This window comes from Salvelinus fontinalis, chromosome 3 (assembly GCF_029448725.1).
Source record: "Salvelinus fontinalis isolate EN_2023a chromosome 3, ASM2944872v1, whole genome shotgun sequence".
In the NCBI taxonomy this organism is placed as follows: Eukaryota; Metazoa; Chordata; class Actinopteri; order Salmoniformes; family Salmonidae; genus Salvelinus; species Salvelinus fontinalis.
In genome coordinates this window covers 61,243,245-61,259,043 of record NC_074667.1, presented here as the reverse complement: position 1 = coordinate 61,259,043, position 15,799 = coordinate 61,243,245, and the positions used below count along the sequence as shown (strand labels likewise).

General features: G+C 46.1%; 1 protein-coding gene across 3 annotated transcripts in view; it reads right to left on the bottom strand.

The window, feature by feature from the left end:
• Nucleotides 1-15,799, bottom strand: part of LOC129851273 (DDB1- and CUL4-associated factor 15-like) — a 34,429-nt gene that overhangs the window by 13,308 nt on the left and 5,322 nt on the right. The window contains exons 5-9 of one of the 3 annotated variants that reach the window (XM_055917695.1): nucleotides 15,657-15,799; nucleotides 5,582-5,743; nucleotides 3,360-3,965; nucleotides 2,913-3,004; nucleotides 2,625-2,747 (exon numbers count right to left, since the gene is read on the bottom strand). In XM_055917695.1, the coding sequence (XP_055773670.1) occupies nucleotides 2,625-2,747; nucleotides 2,913-3,004; nucleotides 3,360-3,965; nucleotides 5,582-5,743; nucleotides 15,657-15,799 (1,126 nt within the window). The remainder of the gene's footprint in view (nucleotides 1-2,624; nucleotides 2,748-2,912; nucleotides 3,005-3,359; nucleotides 3,966-5,581; nucleotides 5,744-15,656) is intronic. The other 2 variants (XM_055917696.1, XM_055917697.1) reach the window with 2 other exon arrangements.

Genomic DNA, 15,799 nt, shown 5'->3' with positions numbered 1-15,799 from the left:
AGTGTATATAGGTCTACAGTGTATATAGGTCTACAGTGTATATAGGTCTACAGTGTATATAGGTCTACAGTGTATAGTGTATATAGGTCTGTAGTGTATAGTGTATAGAGGTCTACAGTGTATAGTGTATACAGGTCTACAGTGTATAGTGTATATAGGTCTACAGTGTATATAGGTCTACAGTGTATAGTGTATATAGGTCTACAGTGTATAGTGTATATAGGTCTACAGTGTATATAGGTCTACAGTGTATAGTGTATACAGGTCTACAGTGTATAGTGTATATAGGTCTACAGTGTATATAGGTCTACAGTGTATAGTGTATAGAGGTCTACAGTGTATAGTGTATATAGGTCTACAGTGTAAAGTGTATACAGGTCTACAGTGTATACAGGTCTACAGTGTATAGTGTATATAGGTCTACAGTGTATAGAGGTCTACAGTGTATAGTGTATATAGGTCTACAGTGTATAGTATATATAGGTCTACAGTGTATATAGGTCTACAGTGTATATAGGTCTACAGTGTATATAGGTCTACAGTGTATATAGGTCTACAGTGTATATAGGTCTACAGTGTATACAGGTCTACAGTGTATACAGGTCTACAGTGTATAGTGTATATAGGTCTACAGTGTATAGTGTATATAGGTCTACAGTGTATAGTGTATACAGGTCTACAGTGTATAGTGTATACAGGTCTACAGTGTATAGTGTATATAGGTCTACAGTGTATACAGGTCTACAGTGTATACAGGTCTACAGTGTATAGTGTATATAGGTCTACAGTGTATAGAGGTCTACAGTGTATAGTGTATACAGGTCTACAGTGTATAGTGTATATAGGTCTACAGTGTATAGTGTATATAGGTCTACAGTGTATAGTGTATATAGGTCTACAGTGTATACAGGTCTACAGTGTATAGTGTATATAGGTCTACAGTGTATAGTGTATACAGGTCTACAGTGTATAGTGTATATAGGTCTACAGTGTATACAGGTCTACAGTGTATACAGGTCTACAGTGTATAGAGGTCTACAGTGTATAGTGTATATAGGTCTACCACGTATATAGGTCTACAGTGTATAGAGGTCTACAGTGTATAGAGGTCTACAGTGTATACAGGTCTACAGTGTATAGAGGTCTACAGTGTATAGAGGTCTACAGTGTATAGAGGTCTACAGTGTATACAGGTCTACAGTGTATACAGGTCTACAGTGTATACAGGTCTACAGTGTATACAGGTCTACAGTGTATAGAGGTCTACAGTGTATAGAGGTCTACAGTGTATAGAGGTCTACAGTGTATAGTGTATATAGGTCTATAGTGTGTATAGGTCTACAGTGTATAGTGTATATAGGTCTACAGTGTATAGTGTATATAGGTCTACAGTGTATAGTGTATATAGGTCTACAGTGTATAGAGGTCTACAGTGTATAGAGGTCTACAGTGTATAGAGGTCTACAGTGTATATAGGTCTACAGTGTATAGAGGTCTACAGTGTATACAGGTCTACAGTGTATACAGGTCTACAGTGTATAGAGGTCTACAGTGTATAGAGGTCTACAGTGTATAGAGGTCTACAGTGTATACAGGTCTACAGTGTATAGTGTATACAGGTCTACAGTGTATAGAGGTCTACAGTGTATAGAGGTCTACAGTGTATAGAGGTCTACAGTGTATAGAGGTCTACAGTGTATAGAGGTCTACAGTGTATAGAGGTCTACAGTGTATAGTGTATATAGGTCTACAGTGTATAGTGTATATAGGTCTACAGTGTATAGAGGTCTACAGTGTATAGTGTATATAGGTCTACAGTGTATAGAGGTCTACAGTGTATAGTGGTCTACAGTGTATAGTGTATATAGGTCTATAGTGTATAGTGTATATAGGTCTACAGTGTATATAGGTCTACAGTGTATAGTGTATATAGGTCTACAGTGTATAGGTCTACAGTGTATAGTGTATAGAGGTCTACAGTGTATACAGGTCTACAGTGTATAGAGGTCTACAGTGTATAGTGTATATAGGTCTACAGTGTATAGGTCTACAGTGTATAGTGTATAGAGGTCTACAGTGTATATAGGTCTACAGTGTATAGAGGTCTACAGTGTATAGTGTATATAGGTCTACAGTGTATAGAGGTCTACAGTGTATAGTGTATATAGGTCTATAGTGTATATAGGTCTACAGTGTATATAGGTCTACAGTGTATAGTGTATATAGGTCTACAGTGTATAGGTCTACAGTGTATAGTGTATAGTGGTCTACAGTGTATACAGGTCTACAGTGTATACAGGTCTACAGTGTATAGTGTATACAGGTCTACAGTGTATAGTGTATACAGGTCTACAGTGTATAGTGTATACAGGTCTACAGTGTATAGAGGTCTACAGTGTATAGAGGTCTACAGTGTATACAGGTCTACAGTGTATAGAGGTCTACAGTGTATACAGGTCTACAGTGTATAGAGGTCTACAGTGTATATAGGTCTACAGTGTATAGAGGTCTACAGTGTATAGAGGTCTACAGTGTATAGAGGTCTACAGTGTATAGAGGTCTACAGTGTATAGTGTATATAGGTCTACAGTGTATAGTGTATATAGGTCTACAGTGTATAGTACCTCCAGTATAACAACGTCGTAGTCGTTGAAGGAACAGAACTGAGGAGCCCAGCGGGCGTCGCTCCGGATCACCTCGTTGATCAGGTACTCAAAGTCCAGAGTCAACTGCTCCACACACACACTCTGTAGGACACACACACACACAGGTCCTGTGTCTCAGACAAATCTCTCTTATTTCCCTCCTTCTGCTGATCTAGTCATCTCCATTGCTACGGCTGGATTTTATTCTCACACACACACACACACACACACACACACACACACACACACACACACACACACACACACCTGTCCGTTGTGGGGCCCAGTGACCAGCTGTAGGTTGCGTCCCTTCAGGTCAGTCACAGTGAAGGGCAGCTGGACCTTATCATCCTCATAACCTAGAGAGAGGGAGGGAGGGATAGAGGTGAAGACAGAGAGATGGAGGGAAGAAAGAGTGGGAGGGGAGCGAGAGAGGGAAGGATAGAGGTGAAGACAGAGAGATGGAGGGAAGAAAGAGATAGAGAGAGGGAGGGAGGGATAGAGGTGGAGAGAGATAGGGAGGGAGGGAGAGAGAGGGATAGAGGGAGAGAGAGTGAGGGGTGAGGGAAGAGAGAGGGAGGGAGGGATAGGGGTGAGCAGAAATAGAGGGCGAGACAGAAAAAGAGGGAGGGGTTTCAGCTTCCTATTTACATGACCAAGCACATTGTGAGTTACATGTGAAAACATTTATTCTACAGTGTGTCTGTGTCTCACCTCCTGCATCCTGCTCTGGCGCCCCCGGCTGTGGCATGCAGTACTGCAAGCGGGTGTAATTGACATATCCCGGCTCGCTGCAGCCTATTTCCTGAGAAGAATGAGGAGTGGGGGGGGACGAGGAGGAGGAGGAGGCAGGAGACATCACCGCACTACACTGAATAGAGTCCTCCTGCAAAGGTCGCAACAAACTTTGGTTCCCAGCTGAAGTGGAAGTCTGTGGTGCGCTAGTCAGTTGATCCGTTTGTGTGTCTTCCCTCTGTTCTCTATCCCTCTCCACGCTGACCCCTTCTCTCTCAGTCACGACGGCCTCCTCTCCTACTTCGCTTCCCTCCGTTTTCCCTCTCCTCTCGCCTCCCTCGTTTTCCCTCCCTCCTCCCTGGGCACGTCTGAAGAGGTCGGCGGCGAACTCTCGCGCCCGGGCGGCAGCTTGTGATTGGCTAGGGGAAAGAGGGGCGGGGCTTGGTTTGGCGGTTAGCGGGCGGCTGTCGGGAGACCCGTGAGAGGAAGAGGATGAAGAGGGCGATGGAGTGGATTGATGTTCTGAGGTGGGTGCTGTGGCTCTCTTTCTGAACAGGATCTGAGAGGAATGACCCTGCTCACCTGCTGACAACACAGGAGACGAGACTTAGTAACATCCCACAGGAGACGGGACTTAGTAACATCCCACAGGAGACGGGACTTAGTAACATCCCACAGGAGACGGGACTTAGTAACATCCCACAGGAGACGGGACTTAGTAACATCCCACAGGAGACGGGACTTAGTAACATCCCACAGGAGACGGGACTTAGTAACATCCCACAGGAGACGGGACTTAGTAACATCCCACAGGAGACGGGACTTAGTAACATCCCACAGGAGACGGGACTTAGTAACATCCCACAGGAGACGGGACTTAGTAACATCCCACAGGAGACGGGACTTAGTAACATCCCACAGGAGACGGGACTTAGTAACATCCCACAGGAGACGGGACTTAGTAACAACCCACAGGAGACGGGACTTAGTAACAACCCACAGGAGACGGGACTTAGTAACATCCCACAGGAGACGGGACTTAGTAACATCCCACAGGAGACGGGACTTAGTAACATCCCGCAGGAGACGGGACTTAGTAACATCCCGCAGGAGACGGGACTTAGTAACATCCCGCAGGAGGCGAGACTTAGTAACATCCCGCAGGAGACGAGACTTAGTAACATCCCGCAGGAGACGAGACTTAGTAACATCCCGCAGGAGACGAGACTTAGTAACATCCCGCAGGAGACGAGACTTAGTAACATCCCGCAGGAGACGAGACTTAGTAACATCCCGCAGGAGACGAGACTTAGTAACATCCCGCAGGAGACGAGACTTAGTAACATCCCGCAGGAGACGAGACTTAGTAACATCCCGCAGGAGACGAGACTTAGTAACATCCCGCAGGAGACGAGACTTAGTAACATCCCGCAGGAGACGAGACTTAGTAACATCCCGCAGGAGACGAGACTTAGTAACATCCCGCAGGAGACGAGACTTAGTAACATCCCGCAGGAGACGAGACTTAGTAACATCCCGCAGGAGACGAGACTTAGTAACATCCCGCAGGAGACGAGACTTAGTAACAACCCGCAGGAGACGGGACTTAGTAACATCCCGCAGGAGACGGGACTTAGTAACATCCCACAGGAGACGAGACTTAGTAACATCCCACAGGAGACGAGACTTAGTAACATCCCACAGGAGACGAGACTTAGTAACATCCCACAGGAGACGAGACTTAGTAACATCCCACAGGAGACGAGACTTAGTAACATCCCACAGGAGACGAGACTTAGTAACATCCCACAGGAGACGAGACTTAGTAACATCCCACAGGAGACGAGACTTAGTAACATCCCACAGGAGACGAGACTTAGTAACATCCCACAGGAGACGAGACTTAGTAACATCCCACAGGAGACGAGACTTAGTAACATCCCACAGGAGACGAGACTTAGTAACATCCCACAGGAGACGAGACTTAGTAACATCCCACAGGAGACGAGACTTAGTAACATCCCACAGGAGACGAGACTTAGTAACATGCCACACGAGACGGGAGATAGTCATATCATCAAAGGAGAAAGAAGAAAGAGAGGGAAAATGAACGAGACAGAAAGAGAGAAGGGGTAGAGAGAAATTGAACTGAACCAGAAAGATGAAGTGTGTGTTCAATGTGTGTTTGTTATGTCTCCTACCTGGACAGAGGGACACAGAGCAGGCCACCAGGGAATAGGAGGTGTTGAGGAAGATCACCTGGTCTTTCTTCAGCTGGAAGGCAGGCTGGAAGGTAGGGAAGGGATAGACCACCTGGTACCGACTGTTCAACATATAACCATGTTCCAGACACTCTCCACTACCTAGAGAGAGAGAGAGACTGTTCAACATATAACCATGTTCCAGACACTCTCCACTACCTAGAGAGAGAGAGAGACTGTTCAACATATAGCCATGTTCCAGACACTCTCCACTACCTAGAGAGAGAGAGACTGTTCAACATATAACCATGTTCCAGACACTCTCCACTACCTAGAGAGAGAGAGAGAGAGAGAGAGAGACTGTTCAACATATAGCCATGTTCCAGACACTCTCCACTACCTAGAGAGAGAGAGAGACTGTTCAACATATAGCCATGTTCCAGACACTCTCCACTACCTAGAGAGAGAGAGAGAGAGAGAGAGAGACTGTTCAACATATAGCCATGTTCCAGACACTCTCCACTACCTAGAGAGAGAGAGACTGTTCAACATATAACCATGTTCCAGACACTCTCCACTACCTAGAGAGAGAGAGAGAGAGAGAGAGAGACTGTTCAACATATAGCCATGTTCCAGACACTCTCCACTACCTAGAGAGAGAGAGAGAGAGAGACTGTTCAACATATAGCCATGTTCCAGACACTCTCCACTACCTAGAGAGAGAGAGAGACTGTTCAACATATAGCCATGTTCCAGACACTCTCCACAACCTAGAGAGAGAGAGAGACTGTTCAACATATAGCCATGTTCCAGACACTCTCCACTACCTAGAGAGAGAGAGAGAGAGAGAGAGAGACTGTTCAACATATAGCCATGTTCCAGACACTCTCCACTACCTAGAGAGAGAGAGACTGTTCAACATATAACCATGTTCCAGACACTCTCCACTACCTAGAGAGAGAGAGAGAGACTGTTCAACATATAGCCATGTTCCAGACACTCTCCACTACCTAGAGAGAGAGAGAGAGAGAGAGAGAGAGAGAGAGAGAGAGAGAGAGAGACTGTTCAACATATAGCCATGTTCCAGACACTCTCCACTACCTAGAGAGAGAGAGAGAGACTGTTCAACATATAGCCATGTTCCAGACACTCTCCACTACCTAGAGAGAGAGAGAGAGACTGTTCAACATATAGCCATGTTCCAGACACTCTCCACTACCTAGAGAGAGAGAGAGACTGTTCAACATATAGCCATGTTCCAGACACTCTCCACTACCTAGAGAGAGAGAGAGACTGTTCAACATATAACCATGTTCCAGACACTCTCCACTACCTAGAGAGAGAGAGAGACTGTTCAACATATAACCATGTTCCAGACACTCTCCACTACCTAGAGAGAGAGAGAGACTGTTCAACATATAGCCATGTTCCAGACACTCTCCACTACCTAGAGAGAGAGAGAGACTGTTCAACATATAGCCATGTTCCAGACACTCTCCACTACCTAGAGAGAGAGAGAGACTGTTCAACATATAGCCATGTTCCAGACACTCTCCACTACCTAGAGAGAGAGAGAGACTGTTCAACATATAACCATGTTCCAGACACTCTCCACTACCTAGAGAGAGAGAGAGAGAGAGAGATGGACTGTTCAACATATAGCCATGTTCCAGACACTCTCCACTACCTAGAGAGAGAGAGAGCGAGAGAGAGACTGTTCAACATATAGCCATGTTCCAGACACTCTCCACTACCTAGAGAGAGAGAGAGAGAGAGAGATGGACTGTTCAACATATAGCCATGTTCCAGACACTCTCCACTACCTAGAGAGAGAGAGACTGTTCAACATATAGCCATGTTCCAGACACTCTCCACTACCTAGAGAGAGAGAGAGACTGTTCAACATATAGCCATGTTCCAGACACTCTCCACTACCTAGAGAGAGAGAGAGACTGTTCAACATATAGCCATGTTCCAGACACTCTCCACTACCTAGAGAGAGAGAGAGAGAGAGAGAGAGAGAGAGAGAGAGAGAGAGACTGTTCAACATATAGCCATGTTCCAGACACTCTCCACAACCTAGAGAGAGAGAGAGACTGTTCAACATATAGCCATGTTCCAGACACTCTCCACTACCTAGAGAGAGAGAGAGACTGTTCAACATATAGCCATGTTCCAGACACTCTCCACTACCTAGAGAGAGAGAGAGACTGTTCAACATATAGCCATGTTCCAGACACTCTCCACTACCTAGAGAGAGAGAGAGACTGTTCAACATATAGCCATGTTCCAGACACTCTCCACTACCTAGAGAGAGAGACTGTTCAACATATAGCCATGTTCCAGACACTCTCCACTACCTAGAGAGAGAGAGAGACTGTTCAACATATAGCCATGTTCCAGACACTCTCCACTACCTAGAGAGACTGTTCAACATATAGCCATGTTCCAGACACTCTCCACTACCTAGAGAGAGACTGTTCAACATATAGCCATGTTCCAGACACTCTCCACTACCTAGAGAGAGAGAGAGACTGTTCAACATATAGCCATGTTCCAGACACTCTCCACTACCTAGAGAGAGAGAGAGAGAGAGAGAGAGAGAGAGATGGACTGTTCAACATATAGCCATGTTCCAGACACTCTCCACTACATAGAGAGAGAGAGAGAGAGAGAGAGAGAGATGGACTGTTCAACATATAGCCATGTTCCAGACACTCTCCACTACCTAGAGAGAGAGAGAGAGAGAGAGAGAGAGATGGACTGTTCAACATATAGCCATGTTCCAGACACTCTCCACTACCTAGAGAGAGAGAGAGAGAGAGAGAGAGACTGTTCAACATATAGCCATGTTCCAGACACTCTCCACTACCTAGAGAGAGAGAGAGAGAGAGAGAGACTGTTCAACATATAGCCATGTTCCAGACACTCTCCACTACCTAGAGAGAGAGAGAGACTGTTCAACATATAGCCATGTTCCAGACACTCTCCACTACCTAGAGAGAGAGAGAGACTGTTCAACATATAGCCATGTTCCAGACACTCTCCACTACCTAGAGAGAGAGAGAGAGAGAGAGATGGACTGTTCAACATATAGCCATGTTCCAGACACTCTCCACTACCTAGAGAGAGAGAGAGAGAGAGAGAGACTGTTCAACATATAGCCATGTTCCAGACACTCTCCACTACCTAGAGAGAGAGAGAGAGAGAGATGGACTGTTCAACATATAACCATGTTCCAGACACTCTCCACTACCTAGAGAGAGAGAGAGAGAGAGAGATGGACTGTTCAACATATAGCCATGTTCCAGACACTCTCCACTACCTAGAGAGAGAGAGAGAGAGAGAGAGACTGTTCAACATATAGCCATGTTCCAGACACTCTCCACTACCTAGAGAGAGAGAGAGACTGTTCAACATATAGCCATGTTCCAGACACTCTCCACTACCTAGAGAGAGAGAGAGAGACTGTTCAACATATAGCCATGTTCCAGACACTCTCCACTACCTAGAGAGAGAGAGAGAGACTGTTCAACATATAGCCATGTTCCAGACACTCTCCACTACCTAGAGAGAGAGACTGTTCAACATATAGCCATGTTCCAGACACTCTCCACTACCTAGAGAGAGAGAGAGACTGTTCAACATATAGCCATGTTCCAGACACTCTCCACTACCTAGAGAGACTGTTCAACATATAGCCATGTTCCAGACACTCTCCACTACCTAGAGAGAGAGAGACTGTTCAACATATAGCCATGTTCCAGACACTCTCCACTACCTAGAGAGAGAGAGAGACTGTTCAACATATAGCCATGTTCCAGACACTCTCCACTACCTAGAGAGAGAGAGAGACTGTTCAACATATAGCCATGTTCCAGACACTCTCCACTACCTAGAGAGAGAGAGAGAGACTGTTCAACATATAGCCATGTTCCAGACACTCTCCACTACCTAGAGAGAGAGAGAGACTGTTCAACATATAGCCATGTTCCAGACACTCTCCACTACCTAGAGAGAGAGAGAGAGAGACTGTTCAACATATAGCCATGTTCCAGACACTCTCCACTACCTAGAGAGAGAGAGAGACTGTTCAACATATAGCCATGTTCCAGACACTCTCCACTACCTAGAGAGAGAGAGAGACTGTTCAACATATAGCCATGTTCCAGACACTCTCCACTACCTAGAGAGAGAGAGAGACTGTTCAACATATAGCCATGTTCCAGACACTCTCCACTACCTAGAGAGAGAGACTGTTCAACATATAACCATGTTCCAGACACTCTCCACTACCTAGAGAGAGAGAGAGACTGTTCAACATATAGCCATGTTCCAGACACTCTCCACTACCTAGAGAGAGAGAGAGAGAGAGAGAGACTGTTCAACATATAGCCATGTTCCAGACACTCTCCACTACCTAGAGAGACTGTTCAACATATAGCCATGTTCCAGACACTCTCCACAACCTAGAGAGAGAGAGAGAGAGACTGTTCAACATATAGCCATGTTCCAGACACTCTCCACAACCTAGAGAGAGAGAGAGACTGTTCAACATATAGCCATGTTCCAGACACTCTCCACTACCTAGAGAGAGAGACTGTTCAACATATAGCCATGTTCCAGACACTCTCCACTACCTAGAGAGAGAGAGAGAGAGACTGTTCAACATATAGCCATGTTCCAGACACTCTCACTACCTAGAGAGAGAGACTATTCAACATATAGCCATGTTCCAGACACTCTCCACTACATAGAGAGAGACTGTTCAACATATAACCATGTTCCAGACACTCTCCACTACCTAGAGAGAGAGACTGTTCAACATATAGCCATGTTCCAGACACTCTCCACTACCTAGAGAGAGAGACTGTTCAACATATAACCATGTTCCAGACACTCTCCACTACCTAGAGAGAGACTGTTCAACATATAGCCATGTTCCAGACACTCTCCACTACCTAGAGAGAGAGAGAGACTGTTCAACATATAGCCATGTTCCAGACACTCTCCACTACCTAGAGAGAGAGAGAGAGACTGTTCAACATATAGCCATGTTCCAGACACTCTCCACTACCTAGAGAGAGAGAGAGAGACTGTTCAACATATAGCCATGTTCCAGACACTCTCCACTACCTAGAGAGAGAGACTGTTCAACATATAGCCATGTTCCAGACACTCTCCACTACCTAGAGAGAGAGAGAGACTGTTCAACATATAGCCATGTTCCAGACACTCTCCACTACCTAGAGAGAGAGAGACTGTTCAACATATAGCCATGTTCCAGACACTCTCCACTACCTAGAGAGAGAGACTGTTCAACATATAACCATGTTCCAGACACTCTCCACTACCTAGAGAGAGAGAGAGACTGTTCAACATATAGCCATGTTCCAGACACTCTCCACTACCTAGAGAGAGAGAGAGAGAGAGAGAGACTGTTCAACATATAGCCATGTTCCAGACACTCTCCACTACCTAGAGAGACTGTTCAACATATAGCCATGTTCCAGACACTCTCCACAACCTAGAGAGAGAGAGAGAGAGACTGTTCAACATATAGCCATGTTCCAGACACTCTCCACTACCTAGAGAGAGAGAGAGACTGTTCAACATATAACCATGTTCCAGACACTCTCCACTACCTAGAGAGAGAGAGAGACTGTTCAACATATAGCCATGTTCCAGACACTCTCCACTACCTAGAGAGAGAGAGAGACTGTTCAACATATAGCCATGTTCCAGACACTCTCCACTACCTAGAGAGAGAGACTATTCAACATATAGCCATGTTCCAGACACTCTCCACTACCTAGAGAGAGAGAGAGACTGTTCAACATATAGCCATGTTCCAGACACTCTCCACTACCTAGAGAGAAAGAGAGAGAGAGAGACTGTTCAACATATAGCCATGTTCCAGACACTCTCCACTACCTAGAGAGAGAGACTGTTCAACATATAGCCATGTTCCAGACACTCTCCACTACCTAGAGAGAGAGAGAGAGAGACTGTTCAACATATAGCCATGTTCCAGACACTCTCCACTACCTAGAGAGAGAGACTATTCAACATATAGCCATGTTCCAGACACTCTCCACTACCTAGAGAGAGACTGTTCAACATATAACCATGTTCCAGACACTCTCCACTACCTAGAGAGAGAGACTGTTCAACATATAGCCATGTTCCAGACACTCTCCACTACCTAGAGAGAGAGACTGTTCAACATATAGCCATGTTCCAGACACTCTCCACTACCTAGAGAGAGAGAGAGAGAGACTGTTCAACATATAGCCATGTTCCAGACACTCTCCACTACCTAGAGAGAGAGACTGTTCAACATATAGCCATGTTCCAGACACTCTCCACTACCTAGAGAGAGACTGTTCAACATATAACCATGTTCCAGACACTCTCCACTACCTAGAGAGAGAGACTGTTCAACATATAGCCATGTTCCAGACACTCTCCACTACCTAGAGAGAGAGACTGTTCAACATATAACCATGTTCCAGACACTCTCCACTACCTAGAGAGAGAGACTGTTCAACATATAACCATGTTCCAGACACTCTCCACTACCTAGAGAGAGAGAGAGAGAGACTGTTCAACATATAGCCATGTTCCAGACACTCTCCACTACCTAGAGAGATAGAGAGAGACTGTTCAACATATAACCATGTTCCAGACACTCTCCACTACCTAGAGAGAGAGAGAGACTGTTCAACATATAGCCATGTTCCAGACACTCTCCACTACCTAGAGAGAGAGAGAGACTGTTCAACATATAACCATGTTCCAGACACTCTCCACTACCTAGAGAGAGAGAGAGACTGTTCAACATATAGCCATGTTCCAGACACTCTCCACAACCTAGAGAGACTGTTCAACATATAGCCATGTTCCAGACACTCTCCACAACCTAGAGAGAGAGAGAGACTGTTCAACATATAGCCATGTTCCAGACACTCTCCACTACCTAGAGAGAGAGAGAGAGAGAGAGAGAGAGATGGACTGTTCAACATATAGCCATGTTCCAGACACTCTCCACTACATAGAGAGAGAGAGAGAGAGAGAGAGAGAGAGAGAGAGAGAGAGAGAGAGAGAGAGACTGTTCAACATATAGCAATGTTCCAGACACTCTCCACTACCTAGAGAGAGAGAGAGAGAGAGAGAGAGACTGTTCAACATATAGCCATGTTCCAGACACTCTCCACTACCTAGAGAGAGAGATGGACTGTTCAACATATAGCCATGTTCCAGACACTCTCCACTACATAGAGAGAGAGAGAGAGAGAGAGAGAGAGAGAGAGAGAGAGAGAGAGACTGTTCAACATATAGCAATGTTCCAGACACTCTCCACTACCTAGAGAGAGAGAGAGACTGTTCAACATATAGCCATGTTCCAGACACTCTCCACTACCTAGAGAGAGAGAGAGAGAGAGAGAGAGACTGTTCAACATATAGCCATGTTCCAGACACTCTCCACTACCTAGAGAGAGAGAGAGAGAGAGATGGACTGTTCAACATATAGCCATGTTCCAGACACTCTCCACTACATAGAGAGAGAGAGAGAGAGAGAGAGAGAGAGAGAGAGAGAGAGAGACTGTTCAACATATAGCAATGTTCCAGACACTCTCCACTACCTAGAGAGAGAGAGAGAGAGACTGTTCAACATATAGCCATGTTCCAGACACTCTCCACTACCTAGAGAGAGAGAGAGAGACTGTTCAACATATAGCCATGTTCCAGACACTCTCCACTACCTAGAGAGAGAGAGACTGTTCAACATATAGCCATGTTCCAGACACTCTCCACTACCTAGAGAGAGAGAGAGAGACTGTTCAACATATAGCCATGTTCCAGACACTCTCCACTACCTAGAGAGAGAGAGAGACTGTTCAAAATATAGCCATGTTCCAGACACTCTCCACTACCTAGAGAGAGAGAGAGAGACTGTTCAACATATAGCCATGTTCCAGACACTCTCCACTACCTAGAGAGACTGTTCAAAATATAACCATGTTCCACACACTGTCCACTACCTAGAGAGAGAGAGAGACTGTTCAACATATAGCCATGTTCCAGACACTGTCCACTACCTAGAGAGACTGTTCAACATATAGCCATGTTCCAGACACTCTCCACTACCTAGAGAGAGAGAGAGACTGTTCAACATATAGCCATGTTCCAGACACTCTCCACAACCTAGAGAGAGAGAGAGAGAGAGAGAGAGAGAGAGAGAGAGAGAGAGAGAGAGAGATGGACTGTTCAACATATAGCCATGTTCCAGACACTCTCCACTACCTAGAGAGAGAGAGAGAGAGAGAGAGACTGTTCAACATATAGCCATGTTCCAGACACTCTCCACTACCTAGAGAGAGAGAGAGAGAGAGAGAGAGACTGTTCAACATATAGCCATGTTCCAGACACTCTCCACAACCTAGAGAGAGAGAGAGACTGTTCAACATATAGCCATGTTCCAGACACTCTCCACTACCTAGAGAGAGAGAGAGACTGTTCAACATATAATCTGAGAGTGTATGTGTACCTGTGGTATGGTAGAGGTGTTGGGACAGCACTGTGAGCAGGGTCTGAGAGTGTGTGTGTGTGTGTGTGTGTGTGTGTGTGTGTGTGTATGTGTGTGTGTGTGTGTGTATGTGTGTGTGTACCTGTGCGTATGGTAGATGTGTTTGTAGGGCAGCACTGAGAGCAGGGTCTGAGAGTGTGTGTGTGTGTGTGTGTGTGTGTGTGTGTGTGTGTGTGTGTGTGTGTGTGTGTGTGTGTGTGTGTGTGTGTGTGTGTGTGTGTGTGTGTGTGTGTGTGTGTGTGTACCTGTGCGTATGGTAGAGGTGTTTGTAGGGCAGCACTGAGAGCAAGGTCTGAGTGTGTGTGTGTGTGTGTGTGTGTGTGTGTGTGTGTGTGTGTGTGTGTGTGTGTGTGTGTACCTGTGCGTATGGTAGAGGTGTTTGTAGGGCAGCACTGAGAGCAGGGTCTGAGAGAGTGTGTGTGTGTGTGTGTGTGTGTGTACCTGTGCGTGTGTGTACCTGTGCGTATGGTAGAGGTGTTTGTAGGGCAGCACTGAGAGCAGGGTCTGAGAGTGTGTGTGTGTGTGTGTGTGTGTGTGTACCTGTGCGTATGGTAGAGGTGTTTGTAGGGCAGCACTGAGAGCAGGGTCTGAGAGTGTGTGTGTGTGTGTGTGTGTGTGTGTGTGTGTGTGTACCTGTGCGTATGGTAGAGGTGTTTGTAGGGCAGCACTGAGAGCAGGGTCTGAGAGTGTGTGTGTGTGTGTGTGTGTGTACCTGTGCGTATGGTAGAGGTGTTTGTAGGGCAGCACTGAGAGCAGGGTCTGAGAGTGTGTGTGTGTGTGTGTGTGTGTGTGTGTGTGTGTGTACCTGTGCATATGGTAGAGGTGTTTGTAGGGCAGCACTGAGAGCAGGGTCTGAGAGTGTGTGTGTGTGTGTGTGTGTGTGTACCTGTGCGTATGGTAGAGGTGTTTGTAGGGCAGCACTGAGAGCAGGGTCTGAGAGTGTGTGTGTGTGTGTGTGTGTGTGTGTGTGTGTGTGTGTGTGTGTGTGTGTGTGTGTGTGTGTGTGTGTGTGTGTGTGTGTGTGTACCTGTGCGTATGGTAGAGGTGTTTGTAGGGCAGCACTGAGAGCAGGGTCTGAGAGTGTGTGTGTGTGTGTGTGTGTGTGTACCTGTGCGTATGGTAGAGGTGTTTGTAGGGCAGCACTGAGAGCAGGGTCTGAGAGTGTGTGTGTGTGTGTGTGTGTGTGTGTGTGTGTGTGTGTGTGTGTGTGTGTGTGTGTGTGTGTGTGTGTGTGTGTGTGTGTGTGTGTGTGTGTGTGTACCTGTGCATATGGTAGAGGTGTTTGTAGGGCAGCACTGAGAGCAGGGTCTGAGAGTGTGTGTGTGTGTGTGTGTGTGTGTGTACCTGTGCGTATGGTAGAGGTGTTTGTAGGGCAGCACTGAGAGCAGGGTCTGAGAGTGTGTGTGTGTGTGTGTGTGTGTGTGTGTGTGTGTGTGTGTGTGTGTGTGTGTGTGTGTGTGTGTGTGTGTGTGTGTGTGTGTGTACCTGTGCGTATGGTAGAGGTGTTTGTAGGGCAGCACTGAGAGCAGGGTCTGGGAGGAGGCATGGAGGCGATGGTGATGTAGATATCTCTGTTGTTCTCATCACTCATCATCAGATTCATCAACACTGAGCTGGAGCTACGAGTA